Source organism: Epinephelus lanceolatus, chromosome 7 (genome assembly GCF_041903045.1).
Source record: "Epinephelus lanceolatus isolate andai-2023 chromosome 7, ASM4190304v1, whole genome shotgun sequence".
NCBI classification, from domain to species: Eukaryota; Metazoa; Chordata; class Actinopteri; order Perciformes; family Serranidae; genus Epinephelus; species Epinephelus lanceolatus.
In genome coordinates this window covers 38,112,826-38,138,457 of record NC_135740.1, presented here as the reverse complement: position 1 = coordinate 38,138,457, position 25,632 = coordinate 38,112,826, and the positions used below count along the sequence as shown (strand labels likewise).

Genomic DNA, 25,632 nt, shown 5'->3' with positions numbered 1-25,632 from the left:
TGTAGCATGACAGAGCGGGTCTGCTGAGCATGGCCAACGCTGGGCCAAACACCAATGGCTCACAGTTCTTCATCACTACTGTGCCCACTCCACACTTAGACGGCAAGCATGTAATCTTCGGACAAGTGTTGAAAGGGATGGGAGTCGTAAAGTTGCTGGAGGCCATTGACACTAATGAGGACGCCCCTGTAAAGGTAAACATTTCAATTAAAATTAGTAGAGTTTGATTATAAAGCAATGTATTAACATTTTTGCAAAGTTGGCACCTTGTCGTTGCAGAGTATGGGTGCTTTCAGACCTAGAGTTGTCTTGCTTTGGTCCGAATCAGCCACTGATTTTGTTAGTTGCATAATTGCCTAGAGTTGGTTCGTGTTCTCACGGCAGCAGTAACAAGGGGACCAGATCAAACACACATACTTTTATTAAAAATAGTTTTAAGTTTCAGTTAACAAGAAAACCTTCTGTTGTCATTTCTTTTAATGGTCATTGTCATAATAATTGGGTAATACTGTCTGCTGTGATATTTTTGAGATGATTTTCATGCTGCGAAAATCTCATACCGTCGCAACCCTAATTCATTCATGACATGTTCTTGTCTAAAACCTCTGCTGATGTTTACCTTTGCAGCCTTGCGTCATAGCAGACTGTGGAGAGCACAAGGACGGGGACAGCTGGGGCAATGCACCGAGCGACGGATCAGGGGACATCCACCCAGACTTCCCCGAGGACTCTGACGTCGACTTCAAAGATGTAAGTACCAGTGACGTCTTTGATCTTCAAGGACACAAGTGAACTTTGGCAGATAGCATCAGCCCGCCTCGTGTGCCTCTATGAAAGGGCGACTCTGGCTTCTTGGGGGAAATTGGCCAGTTTCTTGTCTTATCCGAAATCAGATGAGAAGATCAATATTAGTTTCAGTATCGAGTTCCAGGACGTGTTCAGCATAGCAAACACTGGAGGCCTGGACAGACTGCTGTTAAACAAATTCAAGGGCTCGTCCCCAAAATGAGGGCTGATGGATTATTACAGACACTTTATTGTGCTCACTTTCGATTTTTACCTCAGAATAAAATGGTTCAGTTGCCTGACTAAACGTTTTGTTTACAGCCTGTCTCTTGCCCTTTGCTTTCAGGTGGACAAAGTTCTCTCTGTTGCCGAGGATGTGAAGAATATTGGAAACAGTCTTTTTAAGAATCAAGACTGGAAAGCTGCGGTCAACAAATATAGCAAAGCCCTCAGGTATACACTGTGTTAACTGTGTGTGTGGTTTACTTTCAGTCACAACTGCCTTTCAAAGCAACTGTTCAAGTGAAGTGAATTATGTCAGATAAATATTACACCCAGTATCTGAAAGTAACTTTGTGGCTTGTGGTGGAGGCAGTGTGGTGTCTGCTGAGATGTATGAGCTTCATCTGCGGGCATGTAGGTTATTGTCGGGGCAGTTTATAGAGCTGTACTGCTCAAATATAACACAGCTAAACAGCAAACATAGTGACTACATTTAAATGACAAGGGTTTCCTAATTTAATATTTGTCTTACAGTTAGAAAAAGACCAAAACCAACCACCCTTTTTTTATCCCAACCAACCCCAACCCCAAGCCCATCTGTAACTACTGAAGACATTACTCTTTTAAAAAAATTTTAAAATGGCAGTGGTTTCCTAAAACAGTTGCTGGCAAACTTCACTCAAACAGGAGTAAATAGAGCGTGTGCTGGGCACTGTGGATTAGATGTATACAGCAGCATGATGAGGTGTATGTGGGAGTCTAAATAAACTACACTGCCCATGTCATGTTATGCTCTTTCAGACTTTGGCTACACAGGTGGGCTATATACAAATTATATGCCCATCCAGACCACTCTCTCCTTGGCGACAGTGTGGGAGAAGGCAGGGCGTGTGTTTTTATATCTGCAGGGCTCCAGACTGCGACCGTTTAGTTGCATTTTGAGACCACAGAGTATCACTGTGACTTTCAAATTTTAGTGTATGAACTAAAGGGCTGTTAGTTTGTTTCCTGCTCACAGTGAATACGTCCTCATGTTTAATTGCACCGCTGTAACGCTAATTGCTAAAAGCTAACTGTTAACCAGAAGCTTCAAGTTCACATCAAATATATTGACACTTCTGTCCTGAGACGAGCTGTGTGCTTCAGAATAAAAGCACCAGTGGTTCCACTTATTTATTTATATTATAACAGCACTTAATTGAACTTTGTTATAACAGTATTTTATTTATTATAGCAGTATTTTATTTAACTTCATTATAACAGTATTTTATTTAACTTTATTAAAACAGTATTTTATTTAACTTCATTATAACAGTATTTTATTTAACTTTATTAAAACAGTATTTAACTTCATTATAACAGTATTTTATTTAACTTTATTTTAACAGTATTTTATTTAACTTTATTAAAACAGTATTTAACTTCATTATAACAGTATTTTATTTAACTTTATTAAAACGGTGTTTTATTTAACTTTAACAGTATTTTATTTAACTTTATTAAAACAGTATTTTATTTAACTTTATTTTAACAGTACTTCATTTGACTATGATAATCGTGCTTTCTTTAACGTTATTGTTACTGTAGTTTATTTAGTAGTTCACTATTATACAGTAGTTTAAAGGAGATTTCAAAATAATGAGATATATGTTTTGTATTGTGATATAACCTAAAAATATTGCACTAATATTTATAGGCCATGTCACCCAGCCATACTTGTTAGTAGGATAATTCGTTGTTGGTTTTGGTCTTTTAATGGGATTTGTTGACAGTAATAAAAATATGGAATATCACAAGCATTATTCTTAAATGGAAATAAGTAACCCTGCTTGTTTTCAGTGCTAGCTCTGTTAAATGAAGTGTCTCTCAGTGAGAGGGTGCTTTTAAATGCAGTATGGTCACACTTGTCTGCATAAATAAGTTCATATACAAATAAGAAACTGGAGGAAGAGTGTGCAGAAACCACTTTGTGACAGATTATAAGCAACAATGTTTGTGAATAGGCAACAAGTTGCTTCTGTTCTATCACCACTAATGAGTTTGATTTTTACCTCTGCAGGTACTTGGAGGTGAGCGGGGAGCTGCTGGAGGAGGAGGCGCAGCGGAAGCTGGAGCCCACGGCCCTCAGCTGCTTCCTCAACACAGCAGCGTGTAATCTGAAGATGCAGCTGTGGCAGGACGCTGTGGACAGCTGCAATGAGGTAAATCTGTTAGTGGGACTTATGTGTTCTAAAAGTGAGTAAGGGAATGTTAAGTTAGTGGTAGTACTCAAAATATCTTGTACTTACAGTTGTCCAACATACTTTGACTTCTGGCAGGATAAATTTTAGTGTTTGGGGAAATATAACGAGCTCTAAAAAATACTGAAGTCACAAACTAGTATTGACAGCTCTAATAGAATATTAAAGGAGGATTAATCTCTGATGTGCATTTCTGTGTTCCAGGCTCTGGAGCTGGACCAAGCGAACACTAAGGCACTTTTCCGGAGGGCCCAGGCCTGGCAGGGGTTAAAGGAAAACAGCAAAGCCATGGTAACATTCACACAAGCACCTCGCTCATTAAATTTAAAAAATCAGAAGCCTTTTGAACAAGAGACCTTACAACACGACAGTTCAACATCTAGAGAATGATCATTGTCTGTATTTGTGGGCAACCTGGATCTATACAGCAGTTTTTGTATTGTAGGTCAGCATTTGACTGACGCAAATAACTATGCTTATTTATTTGATTGCAACGTGTCCTAGTTTATATAAACTATAATCCAGGTGCACTGATTTTGGAGATGTTGAGTATTTGGAGCAGCCTGAGGTCAGTCTGACCTACCTAATTGTGTCTCCGTACTTTCCAGATTGACCTGAAGAAAGCTCAGGGAATAGCTCCAGAAGACAAAGGTGGGTAATCTGTCTCTAACACTTTTGCTGTTTGCTCAGCCCTTACTCATGCTGAGAGTGCTGCAAATACTTTCCTCCTTCTCCCCCTCATTTGCATTTAGTTAACTCATTTGAACATTTTATGCATAATCACATAGATTATTCAAACTTCTTATGCGAGCTCATGAAGAAAAACAGTCCAGGACTGCAGAAAAAAATGTTCTGTTTGTTGTTTGTTTGTTGGTCCTCCTAATTGAGCTTTATTGGGGAATTAAGTGGCCGTTTTCTGTGTGAGCAGCATGCAACCAAAACATTATCAAAGACCAGTTTTAAGGATATATAACTACATTAACTTCCTGAGCTCTGATCATTTTGAAGCAAACAAAAACACTAACAGCTAAAGACAGACGACTCTGATGTAATATTAAAACTCCCTCAGCGACCAGTGGTTGAAACCTGATGCAGTCGAGCAAAAAAGGATATTTTGGTTTCAGTTTCTTTTTTTAAACAGACACTTTATCTACTTGTATCTCAAACTCACTGGCACAAGACAGCCTGTAATGCTCTAAGTATTTTAGTGTACACAAGTGTCGTTCAAGAATAATTAATTCATACTTTTGTACTGATCAAAGTCTTTACCAGGGACATCCATCTTTTTTTAAGATTATTCTTTGAGCTTTTTGCCTAGACAATTTCCAGCATGAAGGGGGGAGAGATCCAATTTCTAATGAACTGAGTCTATTTACATGACAGTGGTGTTTATGTGGTTATTTTCACTTTGGTAGCAGCATATGGCAAGCCGTTTTAACATTTAATCACTAAGTCCGACTATCCGGAATTACCATTATAGATATCTATAACGTCATTGTGACTAGTATGAATTTTAATTTAAGATATCTGTAACGTCATTCTGACTAGTCAAAACTGAATGACAGATATCTATAACGTCATTCTGACTAGTCAAAACTGAATGACAGATATCTATGACGTCATTTTGACTAGTCAAAACTGAATTACAGATATCTATGACGTCATTTTGACTAGTCAAAACTGAATTACAGATATCTGACGTTATTCTGACTAGTCAAAACTGAATTACAGATATCTATAATGTCATTCTGACTAGTCAAAACTACAGTTACAGATATCTGTAATTTTAGATATCTACAACGTCATTTTGACTAGTCATAATTCAGTTGCGGATATCTATAACGTCATTTTGACTAGTCATAATTCAGTTGCGGATATCTATAACGTCATTTTGACTAGTCATAATTCGAATTCAAGATATCTACAACGTCATTCTGACTATCTGAAACTCAATTCAAGATATCTAGAAAGGACCATGTAGATATCTTCAATTGATGATAATTAAAGATATCTTGAACTTGAATTATGACTAGTCAAAATGAAATTGTAGATATCTCAAACTGGAATTACAGATATCCACAATTCAGTTGCAGATATCCGCAATAACAATTGCAGATATCCGCAACTACATTGGAGATATCTATAATGACAAACCCCATACACATGAATGGCAAAAATAGTTTGAATCTTACTAGTCAAAACTGAATTACAGATATCTGTAATTAGTGTTTTGACTAGGCAAAATCTAATTAGGGATATCTTGAATAAGAGTTTTGACTAGGCAAAATTATGTTGCAGATATCAGTAATGAATATCCAGTCTAGCGATTAAATGTTAAAACGGCTTGCCATAAGCAGCATGTCTGGTATTTTTTAGCTGCCATGTCCCAGTCACTCAATCTTTTATCATACTGGTAGCTATTGGTCAGTCCACTGGTTCCCAACCCCCCACTAGGGGTCACCAAAGCTTCACGTGGACTCTCGAGGCCTTCTTGATATTAAGGGGTGTAAGAAAATGTTTTATTATCCAGCAGGTCACATTTCAGCATTCAATTCATTTCTGTGGAAACTAAGTGAAATTGTTATTTTTAAAGGTCAGGTAATTATTCAAGATATAAATTTACAACAAATGTCAGGGGGGCACGGTGAAGACCTGAACACAGCCTGAGGCTTCAATCTGTGTAAAACAGCTTCGTCTTGCTAACAGCACAGACACGTCAGATGGAAGAGGAAAACTGAATTTCTTAAAATAGAAGCCTGTTGCGTGTGTGTGATTATTATGAACAAAGAACGCAATACAGAGAATCTTGTAAAAGGTTCATACAAGTATCAAGAAGTCTCATCTCTGATGTCATATTTATGGGAAATAAGCTGCTCTCAATTCATTTTAATTGCTAATTGTACTGCAGTATCAGCATCTGGGTGAATATACAGTTTATTAGTTATGTGTTTTATTGTTATACATTGAATGTAATAGAATTGAAATTACAGAAATAATGTCCCTTGTGGAAAAAGGTTGGGAACCACTGGGTCAGTCTGTTTGTTCGAGGCGCAATTTGAATGCAATAAACCTTCCCTTAATATCTAAAACAAGGGTGCAATTCAGCCCACGAGATGACTTTGCACACACGATATTGATGCACCTGTGGAGGCTGAGAGGTGTCAGGTTTAAACAGTGAGTAGATACTTCATGTAAAATGCTGCTGAAGAGGCTTTTCACCCTGACCAGAACACAGCTCTGTGAAATAACAATGAACACTCACTGTGGTCAGATTCAAAGATATATTAACAAGCAGCTTCAGCACAAAACAATCTGTATCAGACTTCTATCTTAAAACAATATGACGGGACGACTTCACCTGCTGCTTCAACAGCTTCTACTTAAGTGGAAAATTATTTTTAAAAATGCACATGTAATGTAAGTGAGTAGAAGCTTGACTGAAAGAGGAAAAACTGACGTGCTGTTGCATTTGCAGATATTTTTTGTAGGGTATCGCAGACTGTTCATCATCTGTTTTGTAAATGGATGAATGTTTTCAGAATGAACTTCTCTGGAAATCAAACTGGGCTGTATGTGGCCCCTGATCGAAAATGAGCGTGACACCCCTGATCTAAAAGCTTGAGTGTACGGGGTGGAACAGGGTTCTCTGCAAATCTGGAGTGCTGATGTTTTAAGCAGAAGCTTGTTGGCTGTCAGCGAGGAGATAAGGGCAATCAGTGTACTTCAAACTCCGTGGGCATCAGGAGGAAGTTATCTTTAAAGTGGCAGTGTGCAGCTAGACACAAGATGGACACATGAGGAAAAACTATGCTTGAACATTTCATTCATTGAGCTAATTCAAAATGTTTTCTTCCGACAGCTATCAGCAACGAGATGAAGAGGGTTCAGCTGAAAATCCAGGAGGAGAAGGAGAAAGAGAAGAAAATCTATGCCAAGATGTTTGCCAGTTGAGTTCTCGTTAGTAACGTTTATCAATATTTGAAACCATCTCCAGGTGGGAAGCTGCACTCAGATAAGGAGTCCGTAACCAGGTGAACGTGTACAGTATTTTCAGTTGGCAGGTCCTCCATATGTTTTCAAGCGAGCACATTACTCACTGTCTGTGTTGTTTTAAGGGAAATTAACAATCGTAAGCTTCGACCTGTCTTGATTCTGACAAGTGTCTTCACTGTAATGAAAAGTCTGATGCATGGCTGACTCCACGGCTCTGACAGAACAGGGTGAACACCCGACAACGGTCCTTGTTCTGGGGTTTGGAAGTAGATCAGCATAGCAAAAGTTGTGTATGTTAAATTGTGTCATGGTAGGAATTTTGATACAGTGCCCTTGGCCACATACAATCCATCCATCTGTTTTTATTTATGTTTTTTACAGAGATCAATAAAACAATAAGGATAACAGTCGAGTTCTTCATTCATTACTGTGATATTATTATCAGCCAGTGGTTTTATGTACAATATTGTGCGGATGGAATACTGTCCAAATATACCTGGAAAATTGTTGAAATAAACTTTAATTTGAGAAGAGCTTGTGCGTTTGTTCAGTTACAGAAGATTCTGTAGTTACAGTCAGTGAAGTAGTTGTTCAAACACAAAACAGTTTACTTTTGAACTATTTCAAATACCCATATTGTGGATTTTATAGATAAAACTTGTTACATATGGTCCTATATTTTGCATTGTTTTATAAAGCCTGTACCACATAAACTGTCTCACTGTATAAATTAAGAATTCACTTTAATGTCTAACATCCTTTTAGCAGATTTTATTATGTATACCCTCAAAAACAGCTCTATAGTTATTATCTGTCCCATACTTAGGCACGTTTGCCATCGCTGGCATGTACTGCAAAAATGCGTGATACTTTACAGTTATGTTTCTAGACATAAAAAGTTTAAAAAATGAAACTGGATGTTCACATTCCATTGTAGGCTGGTCCGCCGCCGCCCTCAGGCACCACCCAGTTGATGTTTTGGCTCGGGTCCTTGATATCACAGGTCTTACAGTGGACACAGTTCTGAGCATTGATCTGCAATCGCATCCCCTCTCCTGTCTCCAGGGGAACGTACTCGTACACACCTGGAGAGAAATAAACGAGTTAGACGCATAGAGACAAAGGATGTGGAATATTTCTGCAAGTTTTGAGCTCCACTTTCTGTTCTGGTCGGGTATTCAGTGAGTTCCAACCTCACTGTCGACAGTTTGCCAGCTGCTGCCTGAATGATGTTACTGTTGTTAAAAAAAAAGATACACTTTGATGTGCAGCGTTTCTTCTAAAGCCCTGTCTGCACAGATCTACTATAACAGAGTTCCCACAGAGCCTTGAAAAGTTTTCATTTTCTAAAAATGCTTATCCTCTTGAGGGTCGCGGGAGGGCTGGAGCCTATCCCAGCTGCCATTGGGTGAGAGGCAGGGTACACCCTGGACAAGTCGCCAGACTATCACAGGGCTGACACATAGAGACAGACAACCATTCACACTCACATTCACCTGGGTTCAAACCAGTGACCCTCTTGCTGTATAGTGACCATGCTAACCACTACACCACTACATTGAATTCCTTAATCTAAAAATAAGGCCTTAATTGAAGTTGATAAGTCTTTTGATTTTATGAATCTCATTTTTCTGATGTTGCATTGTAAAATCTAAAAATAACTGGTACCATCTTGTTCTATGTTTTTAAATCATTTACTGAACCATTTTCTTAAATTTGTATTCGGTATTAAGGCAGTGGAATCTCACATGCAGAGTGAGAGACACAAAATCACGAAATTTGGCAATAAATGCCGACTAACTTTTTCACTGGACCAAAGAAGTCATGTTTGATGTTACATTAGACATTTGGGAAGGACTGTCCTTAACCATAAATTAAAAAAACTTAAGAGTAGCATTAAAAAAAGTCTTAAACTGGATTAATTTTACCTTGCCTTAGGCTGTAGGAACACTGGGACCTCTACTATAATTGCTGAGATTGTCTGTGAACTTCATCCCATGTGAATCTGCGATGTCCAAAATGTGTCAAGTTAAGATCCCACCACAAATAACCAGCCATATTTCACCACTCACAGAGGTCACGTGATATTTGTCCTTTGAAAATCAGCAACTCCGCAATTTGGGGTCATACTTTTTCGTTTCTCCATGCCAAGCTTTGACAGTACACTTTGCATATGTTGAATATGTATTATGTACTTAATTCCTGCTTTCTGAAAAAGTATTACAGCCATTGAAGGAGAAGCAGAATTGCAGGAGCTTCACAGTACAGCCTGTCTCCAGGAAAACAAAACATGCTGTCTGTAAGATTTTTATTTAGAAATATTTGCCATTTTCTGTCTCAGCTGCTACCAAGGAGAAACAACAGCGATAAAACCTGACAGGAAATATGTTGAGTGAACTTTGTTAGGACGCATCTGAAACTCTTCGTTTTGAAGAGAAGCTTAACACCAGACTTTTGGCCTAACTGCCTCGTCCCTGGAGAGTGAACACAGTATCATCAGGGGAAGGGCTAGGAGGAGGACTAAGACACGTACAGTCACTCAGGCCTGTTTCACTGCTCTCTTTTTGACATTGATCCAAGCTGGTTTAGAACACAAGTCTGCTGCTGCCAATGAAAACAGCTACGGAGAAAGTTGAAGTTATAGCTGGAGCCTGATAGTTTGATGTCATTTGCAGGTTTTAAAAAAACACAAGTGTCTTTTCACCAAAGTTCCAGTTTTTAAAAGGACGTCGTTTAGTACAAGTAGGAAGATCTGCAGGGTCTTGCGGCCACATGTCACGGCAAACTGATTAAAAAGCTTTACACACACTTTAGTGTTATTGCACTATCTGCACAACTGAGATGCTGCGGCGGCTTAATTACCTCTGCAAAGAAAACAAATCTGTCTGTGGCTATAAATACGGTTTATGTGGTCAGGATTGAAAAACAGCAAAGCATCCTTTAGACTCTGAAGGGAAAAAGATGTCAATGAATGTTTAGATAATAAAACAAGGTTCAGCTGCTGCTTTTTGCCACAAACACCATTTACATGTTTCTGAAAGACACTGTTGATTCACGCCAGCCAACAATGCCGAGCCCATAACTAATTATAAAAATAATTAACCTTCCTAACCCAAAGCTGCAGAGTTGCTATGGTAATTGATGTCCTGCTTTATCCAATTTCCCCTTCTCTTTGTCCTGACAAACACACACAACTGTCTCGCTGTCATTTGTCTGTGTGAATAAACATTAAGTTTCCACAGCATTTAAAAAGGAGCCAGGTGAATACTTCTTTGTCTTTATCTGGAGACATTGCCTCAACACACAGTGCTCTCAGAAAGGTTTAAATTCAACCAACATGTTTTCATTGCATTCATTAAGACGATGGCGTCTACATCAGTAGCAGCTCCAGTGAAGTCACATCAGATCACATGTTAGAGGTGAGGTGTTGCAGTGTTTTCTGCTCTGTTTTAATCTTATCTGTCAAAATGACATATTTCTCCTAATAGCTACACAGTGCTGAAAATTAGGCTGCCATTCATAGAAGAATCTAAACGACCCTGGAGCATGCTCTCATCAGAGTCCAGCATGTTCCCACCAGGATGTTTGTTGTTTATACAAAGATGGAAACATTTCCTCTTCTAGTGTAGTGGTCGTTTCCCACAGGGATGCCTGGAACTTCTTTCCCTCTCAAATCACACTTCTGTTCAATCTGCGTGGAGTAAGAGCACAACCTGGACCATCTAGTTTTTCTCAAAGCACAAGATTTGATGAGTTAAGAGGAGACATGTTTGATAGCCAACAACAACTGACCCACGAGCCAAAGCTTATTGATTTGGTAAGTTTTGGTAAAGAAAACTCAAACAGTTGCTGGTTCAAGCTTCGCAAAAGTGAGGATTTGCTGCTTTTCTGGGGGGCAGTAGCTCAGTCCATAGGGACTTGGGTTGGGAACCGGAGGGTTGCCGGTTCAAGTCCCCGTCCAGACCAAATGCGGAGCATGGACTGGTTGCTGGAGAGGTGCCAGTTCACCTCCTGGGCACTGCCAGGGTACCCTTGAGCAAGGCACTGAACCCCCCAACTGCTCGGGGCGCCCGACCAAGGCAGCCCTCTCACTCTGACATCCCTCCACTTTGTCCTGTTTGTGCATGTGTGCATTTCGGACCTGTGTGTTAATGACAACGGAGTTAATTTAATTCAAAAAACCTTCACATGGAACCAACTTGTTGCTGTTTATGTGAGGGAAGTATAAGTGTGTGACACATCACATTATCTTACTATATAACGACTAAAACTCTGTCTGTGGGTGTGGCTGTGTGTCTGTTCCTCGTTTTTCTCCTCACTGACTTGGTCAATCCATGTGAAATTTGGCACAGTGGTAGAGGGTCATGGGAGGATGCCAATGAAGCAATATTACATCAATTGGCCAAAGGGGGGTGCTATAGCAACCGATTGAAATTGCAAACTTTGAATGGGCATATCTCATGCCCCGTGTGTCGTAGAGACATGAAACTTTGCACAGAGATGTCTCTCCTCATGAGGAACACATTTGCCTCAAGAACCCATAAGCTCCCGGTTATATAGATTTCCCGATTTCCCGATAGATTTTGAATTTTTTGAAAAACACTTCAAATCGATCTCTTCCTAGGAAGTTTGACCGATCTGCATGAAACTGGGTGAACATAATCTAGGGACCAATATCTAAAGTTCCCTCTTGGCAAAAGTTGTAAAACTTACTAAAACTGAGCTTCTATAAGGCAATGAATATTGCGGAGGGCGTGGCTCATCACATAAAGGTGTATAACATCTCAAGGGTTTCACCCATCACCACGCAACTTTGTAGGCATATGACCACACATAATCTGAGGGGACCCCTCCATTATTGACCCCATCAAACAAAATGGGGGCGCTAGAGAGCTAATTTCTTATCTAGGCCTAACCGCCATATCGATTCTTGCTAAACTTTGTAGATATGTAGAACAGGACGCCTCAAGGTGACTGGAGAAATTTAACTCTAATTGGCAACTGGGTGGCGCTATAACAACAGAAAAATGCTTAAAAAAAGCTGAAATGCAACCGATTGCTGTGGCTCCCCCTGTGGACCAATGTTTGTTTTTCTTTTCTAATTTTTGGTATGACTAAGTCATGGCATGGTATGCTGCTGCAACAAGGGCTAGCCGCACCTTTCCCATGTGAACTACCAGTGCGCCCCACTTCAGAGTCAATACAACATATAAACACTTTAACTATCTGCCTTTCAACGTGCTACCTCAACTACTAATGTACAGTTTTAGCCCACTAACTATCCCACTATTGGCAATGGTACTACTGTACTTTCAATAAAGCAATCGTACTATCAAATTCACAACTGTGTCTGAATACATTGCTCTTCTTAATGGGTTCAGTTGACTATTTAATCTGCAACTTCCTATGACATGTATCCCAAACACACATCATGTGAAACTGTACGTGGGCAACTGTGCACTCAGTGGGTATGGACTAGTCTTACATTCTTTACCTTTTAAATGGATGTTACTGGTGCTTTGATGTGATTTTAAAACATTTAAAATGAATTCTTGAAACATTTTGTTCATAAATATTTCATGAGTAATGGTCGGTTGTCAATTGTTATTTGATATTCATAAATAAAAACAATAATTTGTTTCATGATAAGAATGATAACACATGTTATAAAGTCTATTATGCACAGATATAAATACGGGTGTTCTTCAGGCACAAAAAGTGTGAAAATCACTGGACTGAATGATTAATTGGACGAATAATTCACTATGAAAAGTTGTTGGCATTGATTGCAGCCCTACCTAAACTGGTGTGAGCACCATGGTGTAAATTTTAACAGCTGGCACAGACACTATCAAGTGTAATATAAATGAAGTCAGGGCTGCAACTAATGTTCTTTAATTAATCTATTCTTCTAATAAGCTTCTCGACTGAAAGTTTATGAAGACATCAGAAATAAGAATTAAAAAAAGAACTTGTGGTTCCTACAGTGCAAGTTCTTCTTTCGGCTGTTCCCTTTAGGGGTGGCCACAGGCGAATCATCTGCCTCCATCTAACCCTCTCTTACACCAGCTGACATCATGTCCTTTCTCACTACATCCATAAATCTCCTCTTTGGTCTTCCTCTAGGCCTCAGCATCCTTCTACTGATATATTCACTAACCCTCCTCTGAACATGTCCAAACCATCTCAGTCTGACTTTATCTCCAAAACATCTAACATGAGCTGTCCCTCTGATGTACTCAGTGCAAGTTGACATATTTATATTGCTTGATCCATCGGCCCAAAAGCCAAAGATAATCAGCCAAACATGAGGAACCAGAGAACGGTCATCATTTTGGCTTGAAAAATGACCTGACTGGAGATTAGTTATAAAACTGTTGCAGATAAATGTTCTTTTCATTGACTAATTGTTTCAGCTAAGATCAGTTAACCTCCTAAATACAGCCCCTGTGAGTGCATGTGACCTGTGCTTACAAGTCCTGATTCATTTGTGACTTTATATTGGTGTGACATTAGATGCAATGAAAAGTTGAATTTCCTTTCTTGGCTGCAGTCTGTGGTAAAGATTAACTCTTATCAGCACCCTGACACATTGTGTGGGGGATGCTCTTCATGAGGAATGATGATGTTACCTGCAGGGCAGAAACGCTGCTCAGGCCCGTCGAATACGGCCAGGTTCCTTTCTACCGGGATGCTGTCATTCTTCAGGGTCAGGTGGGGGGGCTGGTCCCCCTCGTGGTTGGTGCCACTCAGAGCCACGGAGGAGAGCAGGTCGAAGCTTATCTTGCCGTCGGGCTTGGGATATTCAATGGGAGTACAGTCTTTGGCCGGTTTCAGCTGGTGTGCATCGAGGCCTGAGACAGATTGTGCAGAGACGGTTACAAAATGTTGATTTTCTCTGCTGAGATAAAGTGACTTCATACCTGACCTGAGGGAAAACCACTGGTTATGTGACGTGCTGCTGATCTGCAGCAGCACAACTGACAACATTACAAATTTCTCAATGTGCTTTATGCTTTTTATACCACGTTTAAAACCTTTCAGAATAAAAAAAACATCTTATCTACCTCAGTTCTTTTCATTTCACTGCTGCTTATTACTCTTCTTCACACTGACTCCATCGAACATGAGCTTTCTTTTCTCTACAACTGATCTTTCTTTATTCCTCCTGCTAGGTTGTACCATTAGAGAGATATATACAGAGAGATTCTGCTCCGTGATACTCACCACAGTGTTTAAGCGTCCACGGCTCTTTTCCTCTAAAGATCCAGTAGAAGATTCCCGTGTAGACCATGCCACCGTACAGGCCAAAGTAATTGTGGAAGGACGGTCTGATGTTTCTTACTGAATGCAGCTCTTTCCACACCCACGAGCTCTTCAAGTTTTCAGCGTACTCCGGTACATGGAGTCCTGGGAGGATTTAAAAAAGAAAAATAAATGGAAGGATTTAATTTCTGCTCTGCTGTTGTTGTGTTGACATGTACATGCACATTTCCAGCACAAAGCCTCGACTGATTTTGACCTTGTAAAGTCAAGATTTAAAAACGAGCACCTGTATATAATCACAAAATCCCTCCACTAACACAGTCAGGGACGTGGACTTTCCTTATCAACAAGGACTCAGTTTCAGGTATAACGCAGTTGTATTTGCGATTTCATTCATTGTAGTTTGAGAAGCATTAAATTGCATCCACCTCAATAAAACTGGGGTGGTGGCTGAAGTTTGAGAGGCTGATCATTTCAAACTCTGGCGCATAAACCAGCACAATACCATAAAAAAATGACTTTAACTGTGAAGTAAATAAGTCACCATAGTGCCACTTTTGTCATGATCCTTGAGACTGTTCCCTCTGACAGTTTTATTAACACTTTCTGATTGATAGACCTGCAAGAATTTGTCCCCCTCAAACCTCAGCTGAGTTTCCTCTGGCTGCTTGGGAAACTCATATTTAAAGAGTTTATTGCCTGAACCTTTATACCTGCAAATGCTGCCACACCTGACATGACCTGTTACCCAGCCTTGTTGCAGTGTTTGTTATTCTGTAACTTCAGAGTTGTCTACACCCTGTTTGGCATGGTTTCTGAGTAACTTGAATTAAATACAAACAGCTACTGGTGCTTCTATTGTGACTATTAATGTGTCTTAAGCTCTCTACCTGCTGTCTCAGACTCCGGCTCCTCTGCTGTGACTTTGGGGAAAATGGCCTCGGCAGCCAGCATGCCGCTCTTCATCGCTGTGTGGGTGCCTTTGATCTTTGGGACGTTCATGAAGCCGGGGCTGCAGCCTATCAACAGCCCTCCGGGGAATGTCAACTTTGGGATAGACTGGAGAGGAAGAAGAGAGAGGTCATGCCCATTTTCAACTTGCCTGCCTTTGACTTTCGGAGATCGTACACTTCTAAATGCATTTTAAGAATTTAGTCGCTGTGCAGCCTGTCCATAATTCTACTGGATATTTTGAGCTTTAAATGAAAAACATAAGTAAAATTTATCTACATAGCACTTCTCACAGACATAGGTCACAAAGTGCTTCACAAAGGCATGAGACAACAAGAAAGAAAACATAGAAGACAAAGTGACTGTGAGCCATGTACTACCTTCATCAATACAGTGATGTCCTCTACACTTGTACCGACGCCAATACTTTGTCTATTAGATGTGCTGCCAAAGGGAAGTGGGCTTAACAGTCACCAAATTTTGTGCAGGATAGCACTTATTACCTGATGTAAGACAGTGCTGCAGCGTTGGAAAACTAAAGGAGATATATCGGTGAAGGAGTGGTTTGACGAAATGTCTAAAAACTCCTCCTATGAAAGACTCTGTTACAACCTCAGAGACATGACATGAACATATGGGGCACTTAGACCGCTGTAACCTGACGCACTGATGAGCTGCACCGTTTCTTATCATCTGAGGTGTCAACTAATGTGCATAATATAATAAACAGTTTGATGTTGTACCATGAAGAATGGTCGTCTACATTGTTTTCCTTCTGCCTTTGTTCCCTTTGTCCTGTTCTTGTAGTAGTTTGCTGTGATTTTTTTGACTGATAGTGTACAAAAGCTCGATCGCCACGGGTCTTAAGGCGAGAGCGAAGGACAGACAACAAATTCAGCGTATTCGATTCAAGAAAGCCAGCTGAAGAACATGGGTTGAGTAGTTCAGCCACACAAGAGAAAGCCTGACCTTGTAACGTTCTGTGAGTACGAATGAGAATTTGGAATTTGAAACTCAATAGGGTAATATGACAGCGTCTATATGTAGTCAGGCAGCAGCATTCTGGATTGGCTGCAGCTGAGCAAGAGCAGACACACTCAGTGAGGAGAAGGGTGCAGTACAGTTGTCAGTATGAGATGACATAAAGACATGTGTGATCATTTCCTGTTCATCAGTTGAAACAACAGATCTCAGTTTACTTATATTTCTTAAATGGAAACAACAAGATTTGGTCATGTGCTTCATGTGGTTAGTGAGCAGCAAACAGTTGGTATTTTCTTCGATTAAATTTCCAATAAATTAGGGGAATTGAACGAGCCTTCATTTATATCAAGTGATTTATTTTCTGCAGCTCCCAAGCCACGTGCTCCAGCTCATCGTGGAGGATCCTGATGTGTCCCCAGTACCTGCTGGGATATATAATCCCTAATGGGAAACATAAGCCTGTTTGGGGTCTGCTCCCAGTTGGATTTACCACTGCAGCAGATGCACTATCTACACATGGCCAAAATACATGGGGCACAGACGCAGCATGACACGTCTGCTGCAGCGTATCTGCAGCAAAACAGGTCCATTATGATAATATGAAGCTGCTACACTGACCACATGCTGCTGCTGGTCTGTTTGATTTTCTCGTGGCTCCGCAGCCCTCTGACAGGTAAAACTATATACAACTATGTAAAAACCAACTGTGTAAAAACGAAAATGCTCAAACTAAATACCACATTGCACCAGAGGCACAGGGACACAGCGATTACATTTCACAGTATCCTGTAGTTAAAACAAGCAGTTAATTAATTCAGTGCCAGTTTATATTAGCTTCACTTCCAAGACTCAGTCTGCACAGTCTGCCAGGTAACCACACGCTACAAAGATCATTGTAGCAGGTTAAAAAACCCGCTTCACATTCTCTCCATGCCCCATATATTTCAGCTGTGTCCTATAGTATAATGACATCCTACTGCAATAACTTGTCTCCTTTATCTTGTCACACTTTTTAATATAGTGGCACTTCAAATTTAATCTATGTTTGAAACAGTTGGTACAACTTGGCTCATAAATCTCTAAAATCTTTGCCCAATAAGAGTGATGCTGCATATCTGATAGATCGAAGGATGTTATCTATCCTTGCATTAAGATTTTCTGTATTAAAATGCACCAGTAATGAAATGACAAAGACTGGGGAACCACCTGAAACTACAGATTAGAGAAGTCAAACTAACCGCTTCAGACCGCTTTCGATGTATATTATAAATAAACCAAACACACAGTAATGTGTCAGTGGTAGTGTAAACAATTTAATTAATTTATAAAAAATGATTTACTGATTTCTGTCGTCATTCTACCGTGACAACATCAATTTGTTTGCTGAGTAAATTACATCTTAAATGAAGACTTGTGCTGATGAGTTCTGCTGCATTCAGGCGCCTTTAAACCTTTGAAATCCGAGCAAATTGATTTGGTTTCCTTTCAAAAACTTGGCAAGAAATGTCATGCAAATTGCAAGGAAACAGTAAAAGGTGACAAGAAGAATAACCTGAAGAAGAAAAGAAAGAAGAGGGGGGGGGGGGGGGGGGGGTTATAAAAAACTATTAAAAAAAACTAGGGGAAAAAGCCCAGAAAATGAATTTATAATTATTATAACTGTATTATTAAAATCATATTTACCACTTTTTCAGGTTATTTCCTTATTTGTTTGTTTGTTTGCTTTTTATTACCTTTTAAAACTATTTGTCAGGAAAGTTTCTGTAACTTCTAATTTCTTGGGTAATTTTTTGTAAAGTTGCTCACTGACTTTGTCGTGTGTTCTTGACAGGAATCGGGCTAATTTGCTCAGGTTTTAAAGGGTTAAATATAAAAGTAGGAGCACATTTCAAAAATCCCTGACGAAGAACTCTGTAGTGTAAATGAGTCATGCACAACGGTCGTCTCCGTATTACACAATATAATCTGTAAGTGCGTCTTGTGGTTTCTCCAGTGACACAGCTGCACTCACACAACAGGCATGTTTGATAAAAAAGTTTTGTGCCAAACAAGTATCCTTATTAATACTGACAATATGTAAGGTAGACATGTACCTGTAATCCTCCCTCATTCAGTGCTCTGGCTCCATATGCAATCCTGTTGCCTCCCTCCAGTGTGGGAGCTACGAAGGGGTGATGCTTCCAGCGCTGGAACTCCCTGAACGGGCTCAAGTAAGGGTTGGTGTAGTCCAGACCAACCTGGAGTGGGGAAATAAATACCAGTCATTAAAAAAACAACTACAACACATAGTGCTAGGTAAGATATTGATGTTGATGTGTGTGTGTACATATATATATATATATATATATATATATATATATATATATATATATATTTGGATATCTCAATATCATAAGTGTTGAGTTTTCTTGGTTTAAAAGGCTGCGTAACAGTAAAGTGACATAATTTTCTGAACTTACTTATTTTATATTATCCATATCGCTCAGTCCCAACAACAAACATCTTAGAAAAATTAAAACTCGAAAAAGGTAAGGCGTTTAATTATTTTCTAAATCTAATAGGGCATAGAAAAAAATAAAATCCAATTAAATTTTCCATATCCTTCTGTGTTAGTGTTGCACTTCTGCCAAGCTTCAAACATCTGCGACGATGCACTGACACTACAAATCAAGTTTTTTATCATCCTCTTTGTCTCCAGAACGTCTTTGAAACCCACAGCAAATTAAAATTACAGGTTATATAACAATCTAGAGAGGCAACAGCCTGTCTTCACACAGCTACCAAAGTTCACAGTGCATGTCGGGATAAAAGCCAAACCAGGTCAACGACCTCATCGTCCACTCAGGTTAGCCTGTGATGAGTTATAAATCTGAGGGAGCATGGAGAGGCTTACTAAAATATAGTTTAGTACAAAGGTCTGCGTGTCTGCGAAAACACAGAGGGGGCAAACGATCAAATCCATGTGTGTAGAATGTCAGAGGTATAAGTTTGTCTGTGGTGCCTCTGAATTTACGTACGAGGGAAGTCCGCTTTTTTTTCGGGGGTTTGTTTAGAACAGAAGTGTCCAAACTTTTTTGAATGGAGGTCAGATTAGGGGGGGCTGTGGCTCAGAGGTAGAGCGAGTCATCCACTGATTGGATACTCTGTGGTTTGATCCCCGGCTCCTCCAGTCCGCACGTCAAAGTATCCTTGGGCAAGATGCTGAACCCAAAATTACTCTCAATGGCTGTTCCATCGGTGTGTGAGTGTGTGTGAATGGTTACCGAGTAGCAGGTGTCACCATGTATGCTCGCCTCGGCCACCAGTGGGTAAATGTGTGTGTGAATGGGTGAATGTGACACGTAGTGTAAAAGCACTTTGAGCAGTTGAAAATACCCTTTTGCATCATTATCGGACTTTCCACCACTCCTGACGGCGACGGCCCTGAGTGTTGACTTAACGGCTACGTAGCAAACACGCGGCCATCATTGTTACGTAGCAGGAAACGTTGGCTGTTAGGTAACTATTCGTTTGCTTGTTTACCACCCATGTTTATGCAAACACATTAGTTCCTACTTGGTGAATGTCTACAAACTGTATACCATCATGAGGTGAACACTCTCAGGCCATCTAGAATTAGTTGGCGCCCCTGGGTCAGATTTTGGGCATGTCTGGTTTAGAAAGTTTCCTTAAGTCATGCTTTTACTTTGTTAACAAGGGGTATTGTGACTAGACCGACTCAGAAAATGTAACTGATTTTAAATTAAAACTATAACAGATAAAAGGAATTACATACTTTAAGCTCACAGACACACATTTTTGCTGTGTTAGAATATAACTATGATAATGTACAGTATATTTCCACACCAGATTTCACAGTGAAATGTAAAGAATCAATTCAAGGCTGTATGTATTTTTCCTCTGCAGGATAAATAACAAACATTGATCACGTAAATCTGCAAACGACTCAGGTGTTTACTTAAAAGCTCAAGCTGCGGTTATTTACTGGCCGCATCACATCTGTTTACATCATCTGTCAGGACGTGCACAAAGCCACTCACCACAAAGCCCAGCGCCACCAGCGGCTCTCCTTCATTCAGGTGGTACAGGAAAGATCCTCCGTATGTGTTTCTGTTTAGGGGCCAGCCCACAGAATGCTCCACTCTGCCCGGCCTCCATTTCTTCTCATCAATCGTCCACAACTTAGAAAACAAAAGGGACAAAAGTTGTTGATGGGCAGAGGATTCATTAAATCCACTGATACTTTCTAACATTGATCGGCTTTGCTATATAAGAGTGAGCACGCCATTTAACTCCATGCATTTATGTTTTCTAGTGTCTGACCAGACTGTGTACACAGTGGTGAATCCCCAGTGTAGACACATTACAGTAACCCTTTTATCTGTCTCCTCAGGATGGACTTTACTCGTTAGGAACGACCAGTCAAACCAGATTAAGGTAAAACTAAATTAAGGCTGCAGACAGGGTGACTGATACTCTCTCCAGCATTAGCCTTTATGTGGGTGGTGCAGGTTATTTACCTCCTTCAGGCCGATGGCGTAAGTCTGGGGTTCACAGTTCTCACGCAGATTGAACTGCTTGTAAAGCTGCTTGGCCAAGTGGCCGTGACAGCCCTCTCCAAACAACGTGACTTTAGCATGGAGCTCCATTCCTCTCTCAAACACATCCTGAAGCAGAGAGAGACAGGACGCATGAATATGTATTGCATGAATGAGAAGATACTGAACACAACACAGATAATGGTTACATGGAAATCACTTTATGTAGAGGAACACAACATTTGGTATTATCTGACATAAAGGGAAAAAGAACACACATACAAACCTTCTAAAGAAGAAAAGACGTTTCTACGTTATCATGACAATGTACTGAATGATGAGGTAAAATGCTGCAACCGTAATATTGGCAACCATTATAAAGCCCTCCATTCTGTAAATGTGTTATTGCTGAAGGAAATCAGTAAATGCACATTTTTATGTGTGAGGTGTGCTTTTGCTTTTGTTGGTTTGCTTCGTCTTTACAGCCTTTTCAAAGAGCCTTATGTATGAAAGCTATTTGTGTGGAGATAAAGGGACTACAGCTGGACAGTGACATTAAATCTTTTTTTTTTTTTACTGCACAATACCTTCGGGGAGCCATCTTTGGCGATGCCTACGTCATTGGTGGCAATTCCTTTCACACTTCCATCTTCATGAAACAAAACCTTAACAAAAGTAAACACAGATAAAGGTTAATGCACGAAGCTGTACACGTTTCATTTCAATGGATGAACAGGCACAAACAAACAGAATGTGTATGTGTATGTCTGTGACCAGTTTCTAAAAATTGATTTACCTTTTCCACCTTTTGCACTCATCATAGAGGAGACATTACATAAAAAAAGTCAAGTAACTTTAATATGTTGAAAAAGAGACGACTGGTTGCTCTGTATGTATAGACACTTGGATCAAAACCTTGTGTCGGGTGCTCGTGGAGAACAGGAAACAACAGTACTGACAAGAAAGGCAATCCAGGAACCCCGAAAAGTTTGGAAAAGAAGAATGGAAATATTAAAAAGCCTTTAAAGAGCCAATATGTAATACTCCATTCATTCATTTTCCGTAGCCGCTTATCCTGTTGGGGATCGCGGAGGAGCTGGAGCCTATACAAGCTGACGTTGGGTGAGAGGTGGGGTACACCCAGGACAGGTCGCCAAACTATCACAGGGGGGACACATAACACATTCATGCTCACATCCACACCTACGGGCAATTTCGCTTCACCAATCAACCGGCATGTCTTTGGACTGTGAGAGGAAGCTGGAGCACCTGGAGGAAACCCACGCTGACACAGGGAGAACATGCAAACTCCAACACAGAAGGGCTCCCCGACCTCAGTGTTCAAACCAGGAACCCTCTTACTGTGAGGGGACAATACCAACCACTGCACCACCATGCCGCCACAAATACTTAATGGAAATCCATAAAACTAGAAGACTATGGACTAAGTTTATCAAAAACAATGTAGGCAAGTTTACAGTTTATCTATAAAGCAATATAGTCAGCAATGGCCTAGTCTTGTGTAGCCAGACCTATCTCCACAGCGCTGTATGTGTCAGTGCTGGAGAAATGTCTAGAAGCACCCATATATCATTGTTCCACAGGGAGAAAAATACTTGGGCTTGTTTAGACTTCTTTAAACCAATCACAATCGTCTTGGGGCAGCATTCAACCGGTCTCAATAGCCAGCCAACCCATAAACTCAGCCCAGTGGTGTAAACACTTGTAGATTTTCTTTTAAAAGTTTTTAAGTTTGATCTTTATTATAGCACCTAAATCAGGCCACAAAAATCAAACCAATGAGGTTTAAGATGTGCCTTTTCATGGACAAATGATCTACACAGCCATTGTCAACCTACCCAACTACAGTACATTATGAGAGGTACAAAAGGAAAAGAAAAGGAACACATGTTTACGTTACCTATATTGCATGCAATTGTCACACCATAAATTAAAGGAATTCAAAGGACGTCTCACCTCAGCTGCAGCGTAACCAGGATACAGCTCCACTCCGAGCTCCTCGGCCTGCTCCCCCAGCCAGCGCACAAAGTTCCCCAGCCTCACGATGTAGTTACCATGGTTCGCCATGGGCAGACCTGCAGACGGCAAGATAGATCCAAGTCCAAACCCACAAACCAGTTTGATGCCAAGGAGTGATTTTTCCACCTTTTTGTCGAGACAGAATTTGCTTGATAGCAAGTTTAAATCGGTTTGAGTGATGTAGCATCCCCTATGATTATTTTCAGACTGTGCCTTTGAAGAAATGCAGACGCATCCTTTCTCTTTGTTTTAAACCCCCCCTAACTCTTTGTAGCCTCTTTTCTCCCAGTGGTAAATGTCAACTTGTCAATCTCTGTTATCAATAGCACATCCTCACTGTAGGGCAGAACCTGTAAATGACTTGTCAGACCAACGGGGTGAGAGAGCATCAAACCTTCATTTATTCAAACAGAACACAAGCTTTTACCTGGCAAAATGGGGACAGGGATTCTGTGTTTCTTTGTTAAAATGCTGAACACATCTTCAGTCACGGGAGTATTCAGGGGTGCCTGAGGTGAGAGCACAATGTGTGTTGGTGAGAGTCTGACTTCACAGGAATTTGTGTGTACGTGCTGTATCCCACTCTGTACTGTATGTTTAGCTATGTTATATTTAGCGTTGCTGACAATCAGTCACAAAAGATATCACATCATATGACAACAGCATGGAGCACCTGAGGTAATCATCATCTTATTGTATAAAACATAAGGCCTTCATCAATTCTCACTGCTGAATAAGACACTCACCCCTCGTTCCTTCCAATCAGGAAATAGCTCGGTGAGGGCAGAGGGCTCCAGACAGGCACCTGACAGGGTGTGTGCTCCAATTTGAGAGGCCTTCTCCACAAGACACACTCGCAGCTCCTTCCCATGTTCGTTGGCTAGCTGCTTCAGACGAATGGCTGCTGAGAGACCAGCAGGGCCCCCGCCTACTATCACCACATCTGCCTCGTCGGCAAACCTCTCCATTTCGACGCCTGGGAAAGAACCATAAGAGAGAAATATCAAAGAATGGGAGAGGCACTGCATTCTCATTTAGTTTGCAATATTTTAAGATGATAACTGGAGCCAGCCATGTGTGGCACACCTGGCAATGCCTTGAACAAAAACTGGCAGAACTAGGGTCCAATTTTGCAGTGAAGCCACTGAAACTCATGACAAACTTTGTGAATCTCAAAGCTGAATTCAGTGGGCAAAGATACAAGTTTCTTGGGCTTATTCACACTGATTCTCCACCATGTGTAACTCCACCTGTCAAACCCTCCTGTCACCGCAAATCCACGGTGACATTTCTCTTTCTCTATATATGATACAAGACACTATAGGCCACAATTCCATACATTACAGGAAAATGTCAGAGGAAAGAGGTACTGCAGGTTTTCTTAATACTTTCAGTCGGCAGGTAAGTCTCACTGGCTGAAGAAGTTTTATTGCAGGAATATCATCGGTGAAAAGTACACTGTGAGCTTTGTTGAGTTGCAGAAAAAATAAAAAAAGAATAAATACTCTTGTACATACAATCATAAACCCAGCTAATGAATCAAACAGTTATATGAAGATTGGGTTACTTTTTTATTCAGTGTAAACATTATACTCCACAGCAGGTTAGGCTCCTGACAGGGACACTAGAACGTCAGGACGGGTTCAAGTCCCCGTCCTGACCAAATATGGAGCATGGACTGGTAGCTGGAGAGGTGCCAGTTTGCCTCCTGGGCACAGCACTGAACTCCCAACTGCTCGGGGCACGACCTGGGCGAGCGTCTCACTCCAATAACTTCTTGCTAGCAACATCAGCTGCTCTGTTTTAACAATGTTCAGCTGAAAAAACGTGCATGCTGGCTGAAAAACAACCGAGCTGTCTGTCTGGAGATGCAGTGACTTAAACCACTGGTGAGTAAGAAACATAATAACGCTGCATGTAATTTGTTCAGCTATGAGCAGAGGATAAAGGTATGCTAGCCACTACGCTAATTTATGCAATGTAAACATGCTAAAGCTAATAATGGGTGATTAGCAAAAAATAATTGTTTTGTCCAAGAACCTTGACGGTTATTACTGAACTGAATGTTACACTTTTGTTGAATGATCTTGTTCTTCATTTGTGTTTTATGGCTGTTTGGAGAAGTTTGCCTTCAGGGCTTTATGCTAGATATTCCTGAAGTTTTATGAAACAGATGATGGTTTGGGTTAAAGAAAGGTCTCTCTCACAGAAAGCCCTAAAAGTTAACTTACCACATTTGATGTTTTATTTGTGTTAATGGAGTCAGTTTTATGTGAACTTTACTATACTTATTATTTGTGTTGTTCATATGACTTATGGCAAAGTAAAAATGAAAGGGGTGGCAGCGTGTTCTGTAACAGACTGTTAAATGGGCATTTAATATCACCTAATATCGATGACAGACCGCTGAATCGTAGCGTATCGAAATCATATCGTAGCAGACTTTATATCGGAAAATATTGCATCGTTGTCCAAAGAATCAATATAATATCATATCATGATGAAACTGGTGATTTACACCTCTAATAACATGTGTTTATCCCAACATCCCACGGCACACCTGGGACTGGCATCACTGCACACCATTTGAGAGCCACTGCTCTAGATCGTGC

General features: G+C 40.4%; 2 protein-coding genes and 1 long non-coding RNA gene across 3 annotated transcripts in view; 2 read left to right on the top strand and 1 right to left on the bottom strand.

Annotated features, from left to right (window-relative positions):
- Window positions 1–7,772, top strand: part of ppid (peptidylprolyl isomerase D) — an 11,602-nt gene extending 3,830 nt beyond the window's left edge. Inside the window, exons 4-10 of the mRNA XM_033633741.2 lie at window positions 6–194; window positions 628–750; window positions 1,133–1,239; window positions 3,068–3,209; window positions 3,453–3,539; window positions 3,857–3,899; window positions 7,108–7,772. Of these exons, the coding sequence (XP_033489632.1) occupies window positions 6–194; window positions 628–750; window positions 1,133–1,239; window positions 3,068–3,209; window positions 3,453–3,539; window positions 3,857–3,899; window positions 7,108–7,199 (783 nt within the window). The 3' untranslated portion in view covers window positions 7,200–7,772. The remainder of the gene's footprint in view (window positions 1–5; window positions 195–627; window positions 751–1,132; window positions 1,240–3,067; window positions 3,210–3,452; window positions 3,540–3,856; window positions 3,900–7,107) is intronic.
- Window positions 7,584–25,632, bottom strand: part of etfdh (electron transfer flavoprotein dehydrogenase) — a 19,208-nt gene continuing 1,159 nt past the window's right edge. The window contains exons 3-13 of the mRNA XM_033633740.2: window positions 23,767–23,996; window positions 23,448–23,529; window positions 22,958–23,076; window positions 21,568–21,645; window positions 20,963–21,109; window positions 20,483–20,623; window positions 18,536–18,679; window positions 15,398–15,566; window positions 14,469–14,651; window positions 13,874–14,095; window positions 7,584–8,326 (exon numbers count right to left, since the gene is read on the bottom strand). Coding sequence (XP_033489631.2) covers window positions 8,163–8,326; window positions 13,874–14,095; window positions 14,469–14,651; window positions 15,398–15,566; window positions 18,536–18,679; window positions 20,483–20,623; window positions 20,963–21,109; window positions 21,568–21,645; window positions 22,958–23,076; window positions 23,448–23,529; window positions 23,767–23,996 — 1,679 coding nt within the window. The 3' untranslated portion in view covers window positions 7,584–8,162. The remainder of the gene's footprint in view (window positions 8,327–13,873; window positions 14,096–14,468; window positions 14,652–15,397; window positions 15,567–18,535; window positions 18,680–20,482; window positions 20,624–20,962; window positions 21,110–21,567; window positions 21,646–22,957; window positions 23,077–23,447; window positions 23,530–23,766; window positions 23,997–25,632) is intronic.
- LOC144463838 (uncharacterized) overlaps window positions 24,775–25,632 on the top strand; it is a 27,930-nt gene continuing 27,072 nt past the window's right edge. Inside the window, exon 1 of the long non-coding RNA XR_013491843.1 lies at window positions 24,775–24,909. This is a non-coding gene — a long non-coding RNA (uncharacterized LOC144463838). The remainder of the gene's footprint in view (window positions 24,910–25,632) is intronic.